Source organism: Mesoplodon densirostris, chromosome 8 (assembly GCF_025265405.1).
Source record: "Mesoplodon densirostris isolate mMesDen1 chromosome 8, mMesDen1 primary haplotype, whole genome shotgun sequence".
Taxonomy (NCBI): Eukaryota; Metazoa; Chordata; class Mammalia; order Artiodactyla; family Ziphiidae; genus Mesoplodon; species Mesoplodon densirostris.
The window spans coordinates 84,096,634-84,115,669 of record NC_082668.1 but is presented as its reverse complement, the minus strand read 5'-3'; the positions used below and the strand labels follow the sequence as shown (position 1 = coordinate 84,115,669).

The window sequence follows — 19,036 nt, the reverse complement described above, 5'->3', positions numbered from 1 at the left end:
AACAATTTCATCATCCCAAAATGACGGCTTTATTTCTACGTTTCCAATCCTCATACCTATAAATTCTTTTCCTCTTCTTATAGCTTTAGGCTACGGACTCCAACATCATGTAAAATAAGGGTCATTATCATGTGCATTTTTGTTTCATTTCTTAGTTAAATGGAAATGCTTCCAAAATTTCCCCATTAATGAAGATATCTGCTATAGTTTATCAGTTTAAGGAAGTTGTCTTCTGTTTCTAATTTACAAAGAGGTTTTCTCCAATCATGAATTCAACATTATCAAATGTTTTATTCTGTATCTAGTAAAACAATTACATAGTTTTCTCTTGTAATCTGTTAATGTGGGAAATTATAGTTTTTGGGGGGTTAACCCATCCTTTCACACTTGGGGTATACTCAACTTGGTCATAATATTGTTAGCTTTTTCATACACTGTTAGTTTCAATCTACTAACATTTTATTAAGGATTTTGAATCTATATTTTTTAGTGAAAGGGCTATAATTTTCTTTCTTTTAATGTACTTGTATCAGGATTAAGATTACTAATTTTAAATATTTCAAAACTGTAAACTTTGCATGAAAAAAATAGCACAATTTTAAAAGAAAGAAGCTGGAAGAAGATATGTACAAAATATGTAACTGACATACAGTTGGCCCCCCACATATATAAATAACTTACAGATCAATAAGAAAAAGACTAACAATCAAATCAAATGGGCAAAAGATTAAAAAAAAAGAAATTAACAAAGAGGATAACCAAAATATTTAATTATATTCATTAAACATTATAAAAAGATCCTCAACATCATTATAGATTAAGAAAATACAAATCTATACAATATTTATATACCATTTTAAAGCTCATCACAACGTCAAAACTTAAAAAGAAACTAAGTCCTGATGTTAACAGTGCAGAGCAGGAATTCCATCCCTGCTGGTGGAAATATAATTGGGGCTATCAATTTGTAGACCAGTTTGGAAATATTTAGTTAAGTTGAAAATATGCATGAACTACTTCCTCATAATTCTACTTCTAGAGAAACTGTCATTTAATATGCTCCAGAAGAGTACAAAATTAGAAACAATCTTAATGTCTTTCTGTAGGAGGATGGTTAACTGAACAGTGACACAGATAAAATGAATATACTGTGTATCTGCATGAATCTATATAATACATCTTGAAAACAGTACACTGGGTAAACAACAATAATGCTAGGAGGAAAATAGTGCAGTATGGGACCATCTTTGTAAATCTTGAAAATAATCAAATCATTGTTATATACCGTTTATGGTTACAAATGAATGAATTAAAATATAAAGCATGAATACAAAAGATATACACAAACCTCATGAATTGGATGAGTCTAGCAATGTAGGGAAAGGAATTCGGAAGGGCAAAGGGGTTTCTGCTGTGACATTAACTGTTTATTTTCGCAATTTGAAGAAAATATGACAAGATATTAGTATTTGTTAGTTTGATAGTGGAGAGTATATGAAGTTTATAGTTCTCTTTAGGTTTTTCTATGTTTTTTAAATGCTTCATAATTTTAAATAAATCTTTATGAAAAAAGAACCACTTGAATTATTTGAGAAGCAGATGTTGTGCTATATTACCGCTCTAACTATCCTTGAAACTCTTCTCTACGTATTCTGTCTCTTTGTGATTGAATATTCTCTGGGCCTGCTTCCTCACCTGTAATGTAAGAGGGGTGAACAGATGGTCATTTCAGATTCTTTGTAGCTCAGATACTCTAAGTGCCTTTCCTTCCCCATCCGCTGACACCCCATCCCGCCACCTTTTTAAGGTTCGTTACCTGACTCCATCTTCCTTTCCTTTCTCCAAGTCTCCTTTTCTGAAAAGTCACCCGGAAACATTTGACCAAAGCATGCTCAGTAATCAAATTTGCTAAAACTCGAGAAAAGCTTTTTAACAGTTCCACATTTTCATTTAACAGTCCTACATTTTCATCTGTCAGCTCTGACGGAAATCCGTGTAGGGAGCAGCAGGAGGAAGCAATAGAAAAGACGCTCCATGGGAACAGGTGTGCTAGTGCGTTCTTAGCTGGACGTCAGACTCCGGCCAAGGAGCAGCTAATTTGGGAATGGACTATAAGGCCAGCTTAACTCTGTACAATCTGAGCAAGTCAGCGTGGACGTAGCATATTGTACTTTGCAGCTGTTGGGTGGGTGGGAGGCGAGGGGAGAGAGGCCGCAGCTGAAGGTTTAAAAAAAAAAGAAAAAAAAAGGCAAGGTGCGGGGAAAGAGGGCTGCCCGAATCAGAAACACCCTGTAGCGTCTCCGCCTCAGGAGGAAGGCGTATTTCGCAACCTCCGAGGGAAATCTCCTCGGCCGCGGCGTCCAAGTGAGCTGAGGCGGCAGCCCGCGCTGCGCAGCCCGCGCAGCCCGCGCAGCCCGCGCAGCCCGCGCAGCCCGCGCAGCCCGCGCAGCCCGCGCAGGAGGTGGGCCCGAGGGCGCCCGCGAAGCCTTTCAACCCAACTCGCCCGCCGCGCGCTGACCCCGGGCTTGGAGGTCGCGGAGGAGGCTGTTCCGGCGAGTCGAGTACCCGCGCCCGCGAACATTCCACCTGCCCAGGACCCGGGTGCAGCCATGGGCTACCAGGGGCAGCGGCCCGTCATCCCACCACAGGTAACGAGACTGGGGCTGGTTCTGAAGGCAGGTCATTCGTTCGTTCACCCTGCAACAGCGTTTAGCTACCTTCACCCGGCGTCTTGATGTAGCACCACAGAAGGTTCTCCAGGAGAAAAAAGAAATTTTGACTTGATCTTTTTTTTTTTCATAGCGGGCACTTTTCAATGTAACCCCTTTAATTTCACAAAAATCACATCCTTTGCTCCCTAAGAGATCCTAAAGTACTAGGATTTCACGCAGTAGTCCACGAACTTGGTGCAGCTGTAATCAGGACATTTTAGGATGGAGTTTGTTCACAAGCTCTGTTTGAATTACTAGATATTGTTGTTACTCTATTATTATCCTCATTTTCTTATCGTTATTGGCATTACTTATTATTATTACTAATATCATGTTAGTCTCCTAAATTGCATATTTGTCTTACAATTTTCTGAATTTTTGAGCTAGTTAAATATTTTTTTAATTGCACTTTTATATACTAAAATAGAGCCATCTAGATGACAGAGAAACCCTCGTTTCTGAACATAAGCACAAAGGGAAAACTTGTCGTCAGTCTGCTGCTGTTTTTAATGTTGTCAACTCGATTATAGGATCTGGTATAATAGGTAAGTTTTTTTTTTTTAATTTTCAGTGAAAAGGCCAAATTTAAGACACTTATTATGTTGCTAGTATTCATAGGTTAATTTTAAAGGAAAAAATCTTAAATGATAAAATTGGTAATTGTATTTTCATAAAAGTCTTCCTTTTTTTCCAATGTAACAATGTGCACACATCGGTCTCTCTTATACTAAAAATGGGGTGGTGATTCACACTCTTTCCACATTTGAGAGCATCCTCCATGTGTGATAGATTAATGTGGAGCTGCAGATGGGAGATTGCTGAATTTTTTTTTCATAGGCTGCATGGTCAAGTGATAATGTTACCTAATTTACTTTTTCCCCTGTTCCTGGAGTGGCCAACCGTTACTTGAATCACCTTTCTATAACCTTCTATAGGTGTAGAACTTCCAGATACTTGCAAATATTGGAGATACAAAAGTTTAATGTGAAAACATAACAATCGTGAAGAATCAAATCCACGTAATATCTCCTTACCCATTTATAGAGTGTTAAATTTTAAAGTACAAACTTATTATGATATATCAATTGTAAATATAATTTAACCAATAAATAGAAATGGTTTTTTAAATGATTTTTTAAAACAAAGGAGCCAAATAATCAGAAGTGAAAGAAATGAGCCTCTCATATTTTCCCAATTTGAAGCAAAGGAAAAGTTCTGAAAAAATTAAGTGTGTTGCATTATAATAATAAAGGCAGTTATTTTTTCAGTGCTTTTGTTATTTGAAACATCCAATTTAAGAAAAAGCAAGGACAAAACAAAATCCTCATTGAGAGGATTTCTCACTGAGAAATATTCTCAGTGAGAATATTACTTTTTCCTGTAAAGTTATGACATTTTAGTCTCAGTCATCTGGATTGAGTTACTTTTCTTAACTTTCACAAGTTGATGTATTTCTTGATTTTACTTTCCATATACAGACAATTTTTTTTTCAAATGGTAAATAAACTGTAGGAACCTGAGGCAAAGTAGTAACAAGTAGGCGTAAAGACTTTTTTGAAATTCAGCCTCCATGTACCATGGAGGTGTAGGCCGAATTCCAGAGTTAATTCCTGATATGAACACTTTAAGCTGATTCATGTCAACTTAAAAAGTACTTCTTAATTAGGCTCAGCAGATTTTTGAAAGGGGAGAGTTTTCAGAGAATAAATATTCTGGGTGGAATTATTTTAAGTACATTTTATTTTAAATGTTTCATTGTCCATAATCTAAAATTGCCCATTTCCAGAAAAGATTCATAAGAAATAACATTACATACTCCTTTCAGCTTTATAAAAAATACTTTTGCCTTCTCATTTTCCTACAGAGTTGCCCATCTTGACCCCAGGGTTGGTCTTTCCTCATATCTCATAACCCTTCTATCCTCTTGTTATCATCTCTGCTTTCCTGGCCAGCACATAAGGAGAGCTCTGGGTCATTACTCTCCACATATTCTGGGTCATATGTCCCCCTCACCCTGAAGGGAACATTATTTGTGTGAACTGTCATCTGTTTTTCATTTGATGCTTTCTTATTCTTATTTTTCCACCTCATAAACTTGCTCACTTGACATGCCCTTAACTTACAACATTTTATTCTGAAATAGGTGTTAATATGCTAACATTTAATTTTAGTATTCATATACACTGTTTACAACTATGTCATATAAATATGTCAATTTACTTAGCCTATTATATACAGAAATTGGGGGAAAACTTCTGTTTCCATATGTTTTATTAATTTGATGGGTGGACATTTTATGTTTTTTCTAGGATTGCCTTATTCAATGAAGCAAGCTGGCTTTCCTCTCGGAATATTGCTTTTATTCTGGGTTTCATATGTTACAGGTAAACTGCTAAGTAATTGCTTATTCCTGCAACTTAAATTGTGCAATGACTGTTTTACACAAACACACACACATGCCCTGTAATTGAATTTCCTAATTAAAAAGTACATCAAATAATCCTAAAGAATTTAAACATTTGTGTCTGAGGAGATTTACTTTCCTTGCTAATCCTCTGAACAGATTAGAAAAGCATTATATATTACCAAGCCTAAATCCTTTTCATGTGCCTTTTCACTTTATGCCAAACGTGGTAGATAGAGGAGTCACTTTAAAGACTGATTAAGGCCAAGACCGTACTCTGAAAATGCAGACATCAGGGATTCCTTTCCCACAAAAACCTCGGGCAGGTGCACACAGATGAACAACCTTTTTGAGCTCTGTTTGTGCAGGTGGCACCAAGAGGCCCGGTGCTCAACCAGCAGGGGTCCCCACACCCTCCCCACCTCACCCCGCCTGCCCAGCCTCCTGCCTGCCACTGTCTTCAAGGGCAGCAATAAGGTGCTTCTGTATCGCTGCTTCTGTTCTGCTTCCTGCTTTCCGTGTAACATGTTCATTCACACCCATTCCCCCGTCTAAGTGCAGGCTTTACAACTCCTAATCATCTTCTCTTCCTGTTGTTCTCACCCCTGCCCCGTCGCCCCCCCCCCCAACCAGTTCACCTCAAGGCAAACACAAGGTCTTTCCTCTACCTTAGTATCACTGTGGAAGAGGCAGCAATCACAAACAGACACCCACTGCAGTGGTTGCTGCTAGGGGGCTGCTATGTGTGATCACCCAGATGCCCTTTACCAAGTAGTCCAAAACACCTCAGCTGTCCCCTGCTCCAGAGTGGCGACCTGGGCCTTAACAGTATCACCTTCCTGTGAGGTTATGAACCCCAGCCACCTTTTCCCCAAAGACTGACTAACGGGAACCCCAGAGCTGTCCTCCTTGCCTCCGGGAGGGACCAATGTGCGGGGCAGTTGGAGCTCCAGAGCGCCACCACTGCAGGGCTTGGGCTGCAGCTGCTCTCCCCGAGATCGAGTCCTCGTGAGCTGTTCCCCTGCCCTATCTTTTCACTCCCTGTCTCCTAAGAGCACTCCCTCAAATCTCTTGCCCAAGAATCTCTGTCTCAGCTCTACTTCTAGAGACTCTGACTAAGATGCCATCCCTCATAAAATCTCAGGCTTCCAAAACCAGCCTGTAACTCAGCTGTTTTTCCTCAGGCTGAGGAAGAAAGTAAAGCATGCAGCAGATATCAAAGTCAGAGCTGCAGAGGCCCTCAACTCCCTTCCTCCTTGCTTTCTTCTCAACACCCACCACTCCCTAAACCTAAGATGCTTTTAGCTTCTACAGCTCTTAATTTGTAGCTTAAGACCCATAATTTAGTAATGTGGAATCTGTGACTCTGTGCTTATTCAGAGTTGTTGGTGTTTAAAAAGTGTATTTTATTTATGAGCACATTTATCACACTCAAAAACCCTATTCAAGGATTTACCCTTGTCGTTTTTAATTTCCTGTCTTCCAGTCAATCAGTACTGACAAATAATTAATTTCCTCCCAGGCATAATAACCATGGCTTGTTTAAGTGCGTTATGAACATGTACACACATTGTAAACCAGTAGACAGAAAGCATTTAAAAATATATATCACCTAAGGATTCAATCAATAATTGAGGAGAATGAATAGTTTCTTAAAGCCAAGTCACATTATACATACATAGATCATAATGTGAATAACTCTCTCTTGCTATACATAAACCTACAGCAATGTCTGTGAGCAGTCCTTTGCAAAGTCATATGTTGCAACTAATCAGCAGAAATTAGTTACTCAGTAATTTGGCTGCATGATGAAAATCCTTAAATAATTTTGATAAATTAAGGATGACCACACAGACACAAAAAATAATTATAGACTGTGATTCATTTTGTTCCTTAATTAGGATTTTAAGAGCAAAATCTACAAGTAGGGTTATAATATTGAATTGTTCTTTAAATTGACACTGTAATTATACAGTTGTTTGTCTCTACAATTATTCTTTTGTCTTTTTAAGGCCTTTGTCTTTTTAATGAGTTATGTCCAGTTCAACAAGTAGTGTTTCTAAGTTCTGTTTTCATGTTTGTGAAATGTTGGAGAACAAGAAAGAATTGTAAATATTTACAACAAATGATTTTATTTTAATTTACTTTAAGGTTCTCATATTTGTTGATTAGAGTAAAATAATTTTTATTGTCCAAGTATACATAATGATGTAAAAGAAAATTTTCCTGTTAAATAACGTACACTCATTCATGGATTATCTAAAATTTGCATACAGTACATTTAAAAGGAGATCAAAATGTTATAGTGATATTTGAGATTCCTAAAATTTTTGAGAGCTTTATCTATAGCCCGTATAGCATTTGTTATTGACTAAATTCTTAGCAAATTGTTACTTTTAAGTAATACATTTTTAACTGTTGTACAATTCAGCAGTCTCATCCCAAGCATACAGTTCTTCACCAAAACTTTACAACATCTGTGAAATTGGTTACCCCCTGTTACTCCAGTCCTCACTGATTCTCTTCCTTGGCCAATAAGTTGCTATTTAGTTTTCCTGCCTTTAGCATCTATCTTTTGCTTTCTGATCCGTCCTCCATATTACTGCAAAAGTTATCTTCATGAAACCTCAGCCTGATCTGATATTCCCCCAGTCAAAACGTTCCAAGACTCTATAATGACAACAGAAAAAAAATTATTGCATTTAAATTCTTTCATGGTTCGGCCACAGTCTGCATTTCTGGTCTTATCTCCCACTAATATGACCTCTCTTTCACCCTGTCACTGACACTGCCCTGCTTGGGACTTATGTTTTAGCCATTCTGGACTATTCTATTACCCACATATAGAATATACCTTCACACTGACTTCCCATGAATAGTCCCCCTGCTTGACATTTTTTTTTTCTTCTCTACCTGGTGAAATCCTGTTTATCCTTCAAGGCACTACTCAACTCTTTTGTGAAGCTTTTCCTAGTTTTAAACAAAGGATGTAGGATGAATTACTATGTCATTTGTGCTTGCAGAATATTTTAAAATATATTTATGAAGTCATTTATCGCATTACATTTGAATCAGATATATAGACACCTAGCAATCCTGCTTTATTGATCACTGATTCATTCAACAGATATTTACTGACACTGCTGCCATTATAACAATGATAGCTATAGCAATTATAGCATTATTCCTGCCCACATGAAGCTCACAATGTAGTATGTTAGGCCGAAAAAAACACACATAATTATAATACTTCATGAAAAATACCATAATACAAATATGTGCATGACAATAGGGATACTGGCATTTAACCCAGCCTTAAAGGAGCAGACATGTTTTGGGGAGGAAAAGACAGCTTCACTGACTGTTTATGAAAAAATGTGAGTGAGCAAAGAAAATGGAAGGGTACTCTAAGCAGATGGTAATGTGGAAGTGCAAAAGAGAACTATGTAAGTGATTCAGCCTGGCTAAAGTATAGGGTTGATGTTGGTAAGTGGAAAGAGGTGAAGTTAGAGAGGTTTGCAGAGACATTTATGAAGGCTCCCATGTAATGATAATCATTACCATTTCCTGAAGACTGGGTAGATGCTAAGCATAATGCAGCCACTATACTTAATCCTTCTGACTCCATAAAGTAGGTATTCATGTTCTACTTTTTATGGAGGAGGAAATTGAGACCAGTAGGTTAACATGATTTGCCCAAGGTCTGCAGTTACTGGCAACAGAGTTGAGATTTTGGTTAAATGCATGGATTCTGGGGCTAGACTACCAGGGTCTGAGTCCTGTCTCTCCTTTACTCTGTGAAATTTAGCCATTTACTTAAGCTTCTGTGCCTCACTTTTCTCATCCATCAAATGGAGGATCATAATGGCACCTACTTAGGGCTGTTGTGATGATTAAACATGTTAATATATATAAAGCATTTAGAAAAAGGTCTGGCAGACAAAGTGGTGTGAAGTATTTGCTAGTGTTTTTGTGGTTGTTATCATCGTTACCATCATTATCATCAGACTCCAAATACAATGTTTTTCCACCACAACACGCAGCCTATAGAAGATAACTAAAAATAGCACGAATTCTCATTCATTTAGCCTCCATAGCATGCCAGGCATTGTGGTAGGCATTTAAACATCATCATCCTCATAGACTTTTCAAGGTTGGAGTATTGCCTTACTTTACAGATGAAACTCAGAGTCCTTCATCCCAGATCCCACAGCTAATAAACAGTTTTTTTCTGAAAAAAAAAAAATGAAAAAGTGTTGTTTTTTTATCCAAAGGCATCAAAGGATTCCCCTGGAGGATATTAAGCAGAAAACACGGTCAGATTTATGCTGTGGTCAGATTCATCTGGTAGAGGGGGGAGGTCAAGAAAGTCTTAGTTGGGAGGGGATGGTGGATGAGAGAACTAATAGGAGTTTTTGCAGTAATCCGAGCAAGAAATGATAAAGTCCCAAGCCCTAGAATAAAACAGGTTAGAGACTAGAAGTGAGGAGATATAGTTGAATAATATATGATGCAGTAGTTAATGGACTTAGTGACCAAAGGAAAATAGAAGGTGATGGATAATGAGACGTCTAGTGTGATTCTCAAGTTTCTCTCGATATTATTCACAGTTCGGAGAAATATGAATGCAGAAGCAGGTTCCAGAACAAATATATAAATTATAATTTGGACATCTAAAATCAAGATGCCTATGAGGTCTTCAAGGTAAAATGTTTATTAGGCAGCTAGATGTAGAAATCTGGAGTTTTGGAAGAATCTGGGCTGGAGGTACAAATTTGGGAGTTACTAACATCTTTATGAAAATTGAAAGCATGACCATGAATAGGATCACATTAGGACATCTTGAAGAGTAAGGAAAAAGCCCAAGAATCCAAGGTTTGAAGAGAGTTAAAGAAACGTGAAAAACTAAATGGCCCAGAAGATAAGAGGAAATCCAAGAGAAAGTGATGTCAGAAAGGCCAAGGAAGGATGGTTGAGAAACAAGGGAATGGTAAACAGGGATAAAATGCTACTGAAAAAGCAAATATGATTAATATTTAGGAGGTATCAATTGGATTTATCAACTTGGAGCTCATTGATGAACTTGTTAAAAGAAGTTTCAATGAACTGGGGGTGGGGAATCAAGGTGGAAACAACATTGCAATGATTTGTATTTTCTTCTTTGTATTCTAGTACATTTCCAAATAACTAGATAAAAAGTTCACCTGTGATGGAAGCATGAGCAAGAAAAAAGAAAAGGCAAAAATCACACCCTCTGTGTAGCTGTGTACCCAATACAACTGCAGTGTCATTCACTAGGTGTTCAAAAAACATTGGGTTAAATGAAAGAGACTTTTAATTATATATTTTCTGTATATTTTTGTCTTCAATTTCAACACTAAAAGCGGAACTTGGGAATTCTCTGGCATTCCAGTGGTTAGGACTCTGAGCTCTTACTGCCAAGGGCACGGTTCAATCCCTGGTCAGGGTACTAAGATCCCACAAGCCACACGATGCGGCCAAATAAATAAATAAGTAAACAAAAAGAAAATTGGCCATCTCTGTTTTTTTTCAAAAAAAGTGGAACTTAAATCTCTAAAATGTAAATTTCACAAAAAAATTCTTAGAGTGCTCTCTTAACTATAATAATAATATAGTAAAGTAAACCATAATAACTACAAAGTTACTAGTTGTACTTTGTTATAAAACAAATGATCTGATTCTCCTAAATCTATTTTTTGTTCTGAATGCTTCCAGCACGTTTTATTCTCAGTCTTCACACATTGAATGCCTATGAGATATTGGATTACCTACATTCTGTTGCTTGGACAATTGAGCCACATCCTGTTAATAGTCATCACACTGGTTAGGTTAAGAAAGTAAAATGGAAAACTGAAGCTTTAACTCTAGTCTGCATACCCTCATTTGTCCAGTTCATTGCATGGATATATGAAGTCTATTTGCATCTCGATTGAAAAATATATAACTGGAAACAGTACAGTTTTATGAAAAGAAAGTAAGACTTGCCATGCTAATTTACTGTAGCATTAAACTCTTCTTTAAAGTTCTTTTTTTCTTTAAGTCAAAACACTAAAAAAAAAAAAATTGTATTAAATGTAATCTGACATTTGTTTAATGGTTATTTTTACCACAGACTTTTCCCTTGTTTTATTGATAAAAGGAGGGGCCCTCTCTGGGACAGACACTTACCAGTCTTTGGTCAATAAAACTTTTGGCTTTCCAGGATATCTCCTACTCTCTGTTCTACAGTTTTTGTATCCTTTCATAGGTAAGGATGAATGTGAAATTGAATATTGTAAATATTTTCATAAATGGCCATTTCTGAATAAAATAGTTTTAAAGTCATTAAAGAATACTAGTAGTTGAAATATTTTCCACATTAAGTGTTTATCTTTAGCCATTTTCCCCTTGTTTTCTGTTCCTTTTGGTCAGTTTTCTGAGTACTTCATTGAAATAAAGTGAGCGTGATTCTGAGTTAATGCTTGTGATTCCCTAGTTTGATGAAAAATAGAATGATAGATTTCTTCTAAGGCTAAAATTTTTTTGAAAACCTAAGGATTTGTGGAAGTCATATCCAAGGCCAACATGCTATTTAACGTTTGCACCCAGCACTTCTTAAATAAGCAAAATGTTAACATTCATCAGTGGCCAAATTGACTTCATTTTCAAAATAAGTAATACAGAAGCTATTGTTCAAACTAGTTTCTTATGTCTCTACAGAAAGCTAAGAATATATTTCTCCAAAATCTTACTTTTTCAAATAAGGTGATATTTTGGAGCCTTGACAGTTTTCTATTATTGTTCCTCACTTTGAGCAAAATATGTGTTCCTAGAGAGTATTTGGAAACTGAACTTTAATAACAAAACAAATTGTGTTTTAAATGACTACCAAAACTCACTATTATTTAAAGATGTTCTGGAAAGAATCAATTTGTGAAGTGAAAATCTTTTTGTAATACAAACTGATATTCTCCCACAAATCTGCTGTCTAGTTATTTTTAAAGTTGTACATATTTGTAATCACAATATATATTTGAAAGTAGACTATGCCAGTATTTGGGAAGTGATAACTGATTACTTTCAAAATATTCAAGATGAAATATGTGATGTCTTGTTGGTGACTGTATTGTTTTAATTATGTGTTTAGCTATGATAAGTTACAACATAATAACTGGAGATACTTTGAGCAAAGTTTTCCAAAGAATCCCTGGAGGTAAGTCAGTCTATTTATTTTATATAGTTTTTCATAGTTAATGTGATTCATAATAATTTAAAAATAAAATATTTGCAAGTGGAGGAATTGGATGACTTCAAATATCCAGTAATATTCATGATCCAATCTGATCCTAAAGTATTAATCTCCTTTTATATATAGTTTAGTTCTAATTTAGCTGTTTAAAAATTATTATTTATATAATTAAAATACTTTATATTTTAAATATCTTATGTATCACTAACTCTCTGTAGTATCATTTTTTCATGTAGTGTTTATGCTACATCATTTCTTAAATAAGCAAGCTAATCTTTGTCCCCATTATTTGTATTAAGGTATAATTTAATATAGTAAAATTAACCCTTTTAAATGTATAGTCCTATGAGTTTTGACACATGCATATAGTCATATAACCACAGCCACAATCAAAATACAGAACCATTCCATTATCCCCCCAGATTTTCCTCATTCCCCTTTGTAGTCAAACTTTCTCTCATCTCCAGCCTTAGAGAACCACTGATCTGATTTCTCTTCCTACTTTTGCTTTTCCCAGAATGTCAAATAAATGGCATCTTATAGGAGCTAGCCTTTTGGGTCTGGCCTCTTTCACTTAGTATAGTACATTTGAGATTCTCCATGTTTTGGGGTTTATTAGTAACGTGTTCTTTTTTTTAATTGCTGAGGATTATTTCATTATATGGATATAAACATTTTATCTATCATCCAGTTGAGGGACATTCGGGTTGTTGCCTGTTTGGCTTGATTCTGAAAAAGCCGCTGTGAACATTTTAAGCAGACCTTTTCAGCATGTGCCACAACGCCACTCCCTGTTCATCCTTTCACCATATCATGGCTATTTGAATAATTCAGAGATCTTGAGTCTTTTTGCTTTGAAGAGTTCCTCGTCCAAGCCACATAATCCCCATTTCATAGTCACCTAACTTTATAGTTGTTATTATCCTTCAAATTGATACAAAAATCCCTTTTCTCTTAGTGTGTGGATCGCCCATCCTAGAAACATGCCAACAAAATAAAACAAAATGTAAAACTGGAAATTGTGCCTATTCCTCTCACAGGGTTTAGTGGAAACTGAAACCAGGGAGATTTGAGCATCAAATCACTGACCCACTACTTGCTAGCTGTGTGACCTTGAGAAGGTTAATGCCCTCGCTGAGTTCTAGCCCCTCATCTCTAAATTATGAATTAGAGTATCACCTGCTTCATAGAATTATGGTGTGAAACGAGAGACAACGCAGACAGTGCCTAGCATATAGGAGGTGTACCCAGCACTGTTAGCTATTATCTGTAGGTGCTGTCGTAGCCCCCAACCTCCAAATCCTGTTTTCATAAACTGAGATTAGGTGAGTGGATAGAATGTTAAGGAAAATGAGAAGAATATAATACCATATATACAATATGATCTAAATTATGTAAATTTTCTAGTTCCATAAATAAGGAAAAAAAAACATATATTCACATATAAACTGTGGTTATCTTTTAATTGTGAGATTCATGGGAATTTTTTGTTTCCTTTGCTATTTTTTCAGTTTTTCAAAGGAGCATTATTAATTTAGAAAAAATTCTTTCTTTTTTCTTATTTAAGAAGTAATACATATGTATGAGGAAAATGTTAGAAAACATAGCATAGTCTCTTTCTCTTGGGACAACCAAGTAGGCATAATCCTACCAACACTTGCTTCCTTCTTTCCTTTTCTCCTTCCTTTTCAATCTATACTTCCAGAATTTTAAGGATACATGTAACTTCAGACATCCGTATAAATAAGATAACACTATATTAGTAGAGCAAACAGTTTGAAAGGGTAAATAGACCAGATATACAAATAATTTAATTCATATTATGTTCACCAAAAATATGTAAATAGTTGAGTTCAAGGGTTTTGGAACTTGACTTTCCTGTTTTATTGTTTTGACTCACAACGTTATGATGATTGTTTAGTTATGACTGAGTTAAACAAAAACCCACGATTAATATTTCCATTCTGGTATATACGTGTGTGTGTTTGTGTGTGTGTGTATAACTTATGCCATTTTGAAATTCCCACCTTGGAACTTCCTTGTACGTTAGTTTATTAGCCATATAAGAAAACTAGTCTTACTTTTCAGAGTAATAGCTCTCTTTTTTGTTTTTGTTTTTGTTTTTGTTTTTTACCTCATTCACTTACTTATTTGACAGACTTGGCTTCTACAGATTTTAGATTTTGCGGAAATTAATGCACAAAGACTTGGTACCACTGAGGACATTTCAAAAGTATAATCATATGATCTCTGAAGGAATTCAATATGAGCTAAAAATTTAAACAATAGTGTCTTCATTGGAATAGATACATAGCTCCTAAAGTGAATACTGTGATTAGCACAGCTTTAAATATATATATATATATATATATATATATATATATATATATATAAATCCTTGTAAGTATGTTTTATTTTATGTTTACAAATTTGGTTTGTATTTGATCACACACACACAAACACACACACACACACACACACACACACACTCTCTATTATTTCCTTGTTTTGATAGCCAAGAGTCTGCAGTGAATATCAGGTTTCAGCAGCTTCCCTATGACAACTTCCCTATCCAAAAAGTTGCTTTGTCTCTTTTCCTTCAGGGAAATCACTTCTTTCTCAATAGAAGGGTAAAAATATAGTGAATATTTTTATCAAAACCTTGAGGTTTGAAATTTTAAGTTGTACTGATCAAGTCTCTCTGGAATACAGAAGTTAGGGAAAAAAAGCCACAGAACATACCATGTCCCCATGTTGCTTACTTTATGAATGAAGGGTTTTGCCATTAGAGGGTTTAGGACAAGGAGTGACATAATGTCTTTAGCCTTTGGAAAGGATCTCTGTAGTTTCTAGGTTAAAAATATACACCAAGGGGGCTTCCCTGGTGGGGCAGTTGTTGAGAGTCCGCCTGCCGATGCAGGGGACATGGGTTCGTGCCCCGGTCTGGGAAGATCCCACATGTCGCGGAACGGCTGGGCCCGTGAGCCATGGCCGCTAAGCATGTGCGTCCAGAGCCTGTGCTCCACAACAGGAGAGGTCACAACAGTGAGAGGCCCACGTATGGCAAAAAAATATATATCTATATCTATATCTATCTATCTATCTATCTATCTATCTATATATATATATACACACTAAGGGGACAAAGGAAGGAAGAAGCAGGAAAACTGATGCAGAGGCTACTAAAATAATATGAATGCAAAATATTATAATTTGAATTATAGGTTCATCCTTAAGTTATTTTGTATTTACATTTTTTGTGGATTATTTCTGTTTTTACATGGTTCTATGGAATTTATTTATTCAAAATTGTCATTTATGTAGCGCTTTGTATTAATTAAGTCATTTTTTAAATTAAATATTTGACTACTTGTGTCACTGGTGTTACTCATAAACACTTTATAATATTTATTGTGTTTTAGTTGATCCTGAAAACTTGCTTATTGGTCACCATTTCATTATTGTGCTTTCCACTGTTGCCTTTACTCTGCCTTTGTCCTTGTATCGAGATATAGCGAAACTTGGAAAGGTAATTTTTACATTTTAAATAGGCAAAGAAATGCACTTTGTTACCTGAATTAATTTTGTCAAACTACTATCTCTATGGCCAAGTTCTTGATTACAGTATTCATCTTTAGTTTCTTTTAGTTTACTTATAATTGTATTGGAGTAAACTATGTTTGATATTTTATCTTATTTGGGGGAACTGATGGTTAAATACTTGATGACTATGAAATAAATAGGTCCTTCCTTTTCTTTTTTTAAGGTAGATACTCTGACACGGACAGCACACTTTAATTTTAGAAAATATAAAGAACTCTATTTAAACCAAGTCTATTTACTGAAAAATCTAGTCTATTTTCTATCATTCTTTGTAGATAGTCATTTAAACAATTTAAAATTATATTAACTTTAATGAAGTAAGAATGAATCACTTCATTGGCTTAAAATGTTTTTGTAAGTTACAACATCTATTGTGCCCATTTTTTATCCAGTGAATTTAAATGTCAATATTTGATTAATTGTTGAGAATTTGGCCAATATTTATGATTCTTATTGCTAAAGAGAAATGGTGATTTATTTCTAATGAAACCAACCAAGTATGTATTCAACTCACCACATATGCTTATCTGCATGCATTAGCCTTTATCTGGCTGCATTTTATTTCCTTACTCTCATGAAGTGTTTGTATTTTACCCAGAATATTATTGGTGTTGCATCCTCATTATGCCAAGCATGCTGATGAAAAAAGAATCTTTTTAAGTTATTCATCTGTTTTTACATTCTATTTTGAAAAATCCAACAGTTAATTATTTTTACTTTTCACTGTGATGTTTCGCGTGTATCCACAGTGATGAAGCCCCTTCTTCCAGGTAGAGCTGAGAATGGGGATGATATTCCAGAGTTTTCTGACCATGATCCTTCATTCCATAGCAGGCATCCAGAAATAAACTAAAGTGTATTAAAAGGGACTTTTTTGGTGAATTTTCTGAAATGTCTGAACTGTTTTCCATTCCACATGCTCAATGTAGGCATAAATGCTTTCTTCTGAGAGCAAAAGGCAAGGCATTTATGAAAAGAAAACTAATATTCTATCATATTACTAATACTTGAACATTTTGACCCTAAGTGTCCCTTAAAAATGTCATATTGATGTATTTAAATAAATCTCCCATGAGCAAAACAGAGTAGTTAGAAACACTGATCTGGAGTCAGGCTAAGCATCTGAGTTCCCCGTTGGCCACTTTCTAGCTATGTGACCGGATTCTTTTCCAATATCTGAGTGGATCAGAGGACTTATAATAGAACCTTCTCTCTAGTTAAAAACTAACAACCCAGGAAACAAGATTAATGACAATCAAATGAAATAAAAGCAATTTTATATTATCAGACAAAAATTTCTAAATTGTGCTTATCCATTTAAAAAATTAAGAGTAGAACACAGATTTAATGTTAAGAGTGCAAAGGACACATATACACACAGACCAGTTTATATTGTAACCAGTTAAAATAGTGACAGAAGAGAGAGGAAGTAGCAGAGAAGACTCTAGAAACACAGACCAAAGGACAAAACCACAGAGGAAAACTAGACTTAGTAGAGCTAGAAAGCAGCAAGGAAAAAGCAGAGGCATCCGAAAATGCGTGTGAGTGGGTGGGGGGACGTTGTGTAGGAAGGGGCAGGGTAGGATAACGACAGAAGCAAGAAGCAATTATAGACAGAAAAAAGCACAAGTCAACACTAAAATAAAACCTGAAGAAAAATGAAAACATAATTTCCCTTTATGAAATAGTCATATTTGGTACTTGTTCTATTTGGGGGGAAAAGAACTAAGACTATGATCTGATAAAAATTTACCTGCCTTAGATTATCAATACCAATCTGTAAGAATAAACTACTAAAGAATTGTACTTTTAAAATTGTACATAAGTTTACTCAAGTAAAAAGCGAATCACCTAATATTTTCAATAAAATTGTCTCTCTTCTAAACTGACCATATATCTTTACATTTTCTTTTTCAGATCTCTCTTATTTCTACAGTTTTAACAACTCTGATTCTTGGAATTGTAATGGCAAGGGTAGTTTCATTGGGTCCACACATGTAAGTTTTGTTGCTTCATTGGTTGATATTTGATTTATACCTATCATTCAGATGTTCATATGATATAAATGCAGAAACATAAAGTTATATGGTACCAGAAGCATCATTTATCTTCAGTATTTGACAAAATGAGAGAAAATGATTACATTTAAGTAGTAGCTGATGAGATTAAACTGAGTTTGCTTATTATTTTAATGGCCTGCCTAAAGAATTAAAATAAGGACGGGATTTTGAATAGTGAGAAATAGGAACAAAGTAGAGAAGTGGTAGATGGCAGAAGGGGGAGAAATGGTACATGGTAGAAATTTCTGTATCTATCTCACAGATGGATTTGTTCTTAACAAAGTTTTCACCAGTCTAGGTTGAAATGAGAAGAATAAAGAATATAGTGGATGTTTTTCTCTATTTAATGAAATGTGGTCACCTTGAAAACCACCCTTTATTCTCTACTAAGATTATATTCTTTAATTGTGTTAAAATGCTTTGTCATTTGTGAACTAATAGTGATAGTTGGTAATGATATTTATTTGTTTTTTAGATTATTATTTGGCCAAATAAAATGTTGGGAACTTGGCATTGGTTCCACAAATTTTAAAAATGTTACTTATCTGTGAAATTCAAAGTAGAGAGTCTACTGATCTAAACCACACAGTTCTTATGCTTTGATTATAGAATAGATTTATCAGATAAGGACTGGGTAGTTTGTATCCACAGTCCCAAGAGAATGCCTTAATGAAACTAGCTTAAAATAGCTTTAAACACAAAATTGGGTTCCCACAATGCACAATAACTATTTGTTGAATAAATTAATAAATAATACATTATGGAGTTTCCATGACAACTCAAATATTTTCTTTATCCTACATAAGACAAATAAAATTAACTTAAGACAATCTCTAACATAGTGCAAGTAACATGCTGGGTCTTCAGTTGTTATCTGTGAGGAAAAAAAGAAACCTGGTGAATAGCTATAATTGATAATGCCAGCCCCAAGGTAACTTATTTTTTTCCTACTGAACATTGTTCTGCAAAATCACTTCATCTTCCACTATATATGACTTATGTCAGGCTT

General features: G+C 35.3%; 1 protein-coding gene across 2 annotated transcripts in view; it reads left to right on the top strand.

Annotated features, from left to right (window-relative positions):
* The first annotated feature begins 2,609 nt into the window (after nucleotides 1-2,609).
* Nucleotides 2,610-19,036, top strand: part of SLC38A11 (solute carrier family 38 member 11) — a 50,995-nt gene continuing 34,568 nt past the window's right edge. The window contains exons 1-7 of one of the 2 annotated variants that reach the window (XM_060107085.1): nucleotides 2,610-2,648; nucleotides 3,139-3,256; nucleotides 5,021-5,095; nucleotides 11,249-11,383; nucleotides 12,263-12,328; nucleotides 15,787-15,893; nucleotides 17,885-17,964. In XM_060107085.1, the coding sequence (XP_059963068.1) occupies nucleotides 2,610-2,648; nucleotides 3,139-3,256; nucleotides 5,021-5,095; nucleotides 11,249-11,383; nucleotides 12,263-12,328; nucleotides 15,787-15,893; nucleotides 17,885-17,964 (620 nt within the window). Of the gene's footprint in view, nucleotides 2,649-3,138; nucleotides 3,257-5,020; nucleotides 5,096-11,248; nucleotides 11,384-12,262; nucleotides 12,329-15,786; nucleotides 15,894-17,884; nucleotides 17,965-19,036 lie in introns of those variants that run through there. The other variant, XM_060107086.1, reaches the window with a different exon arrangement.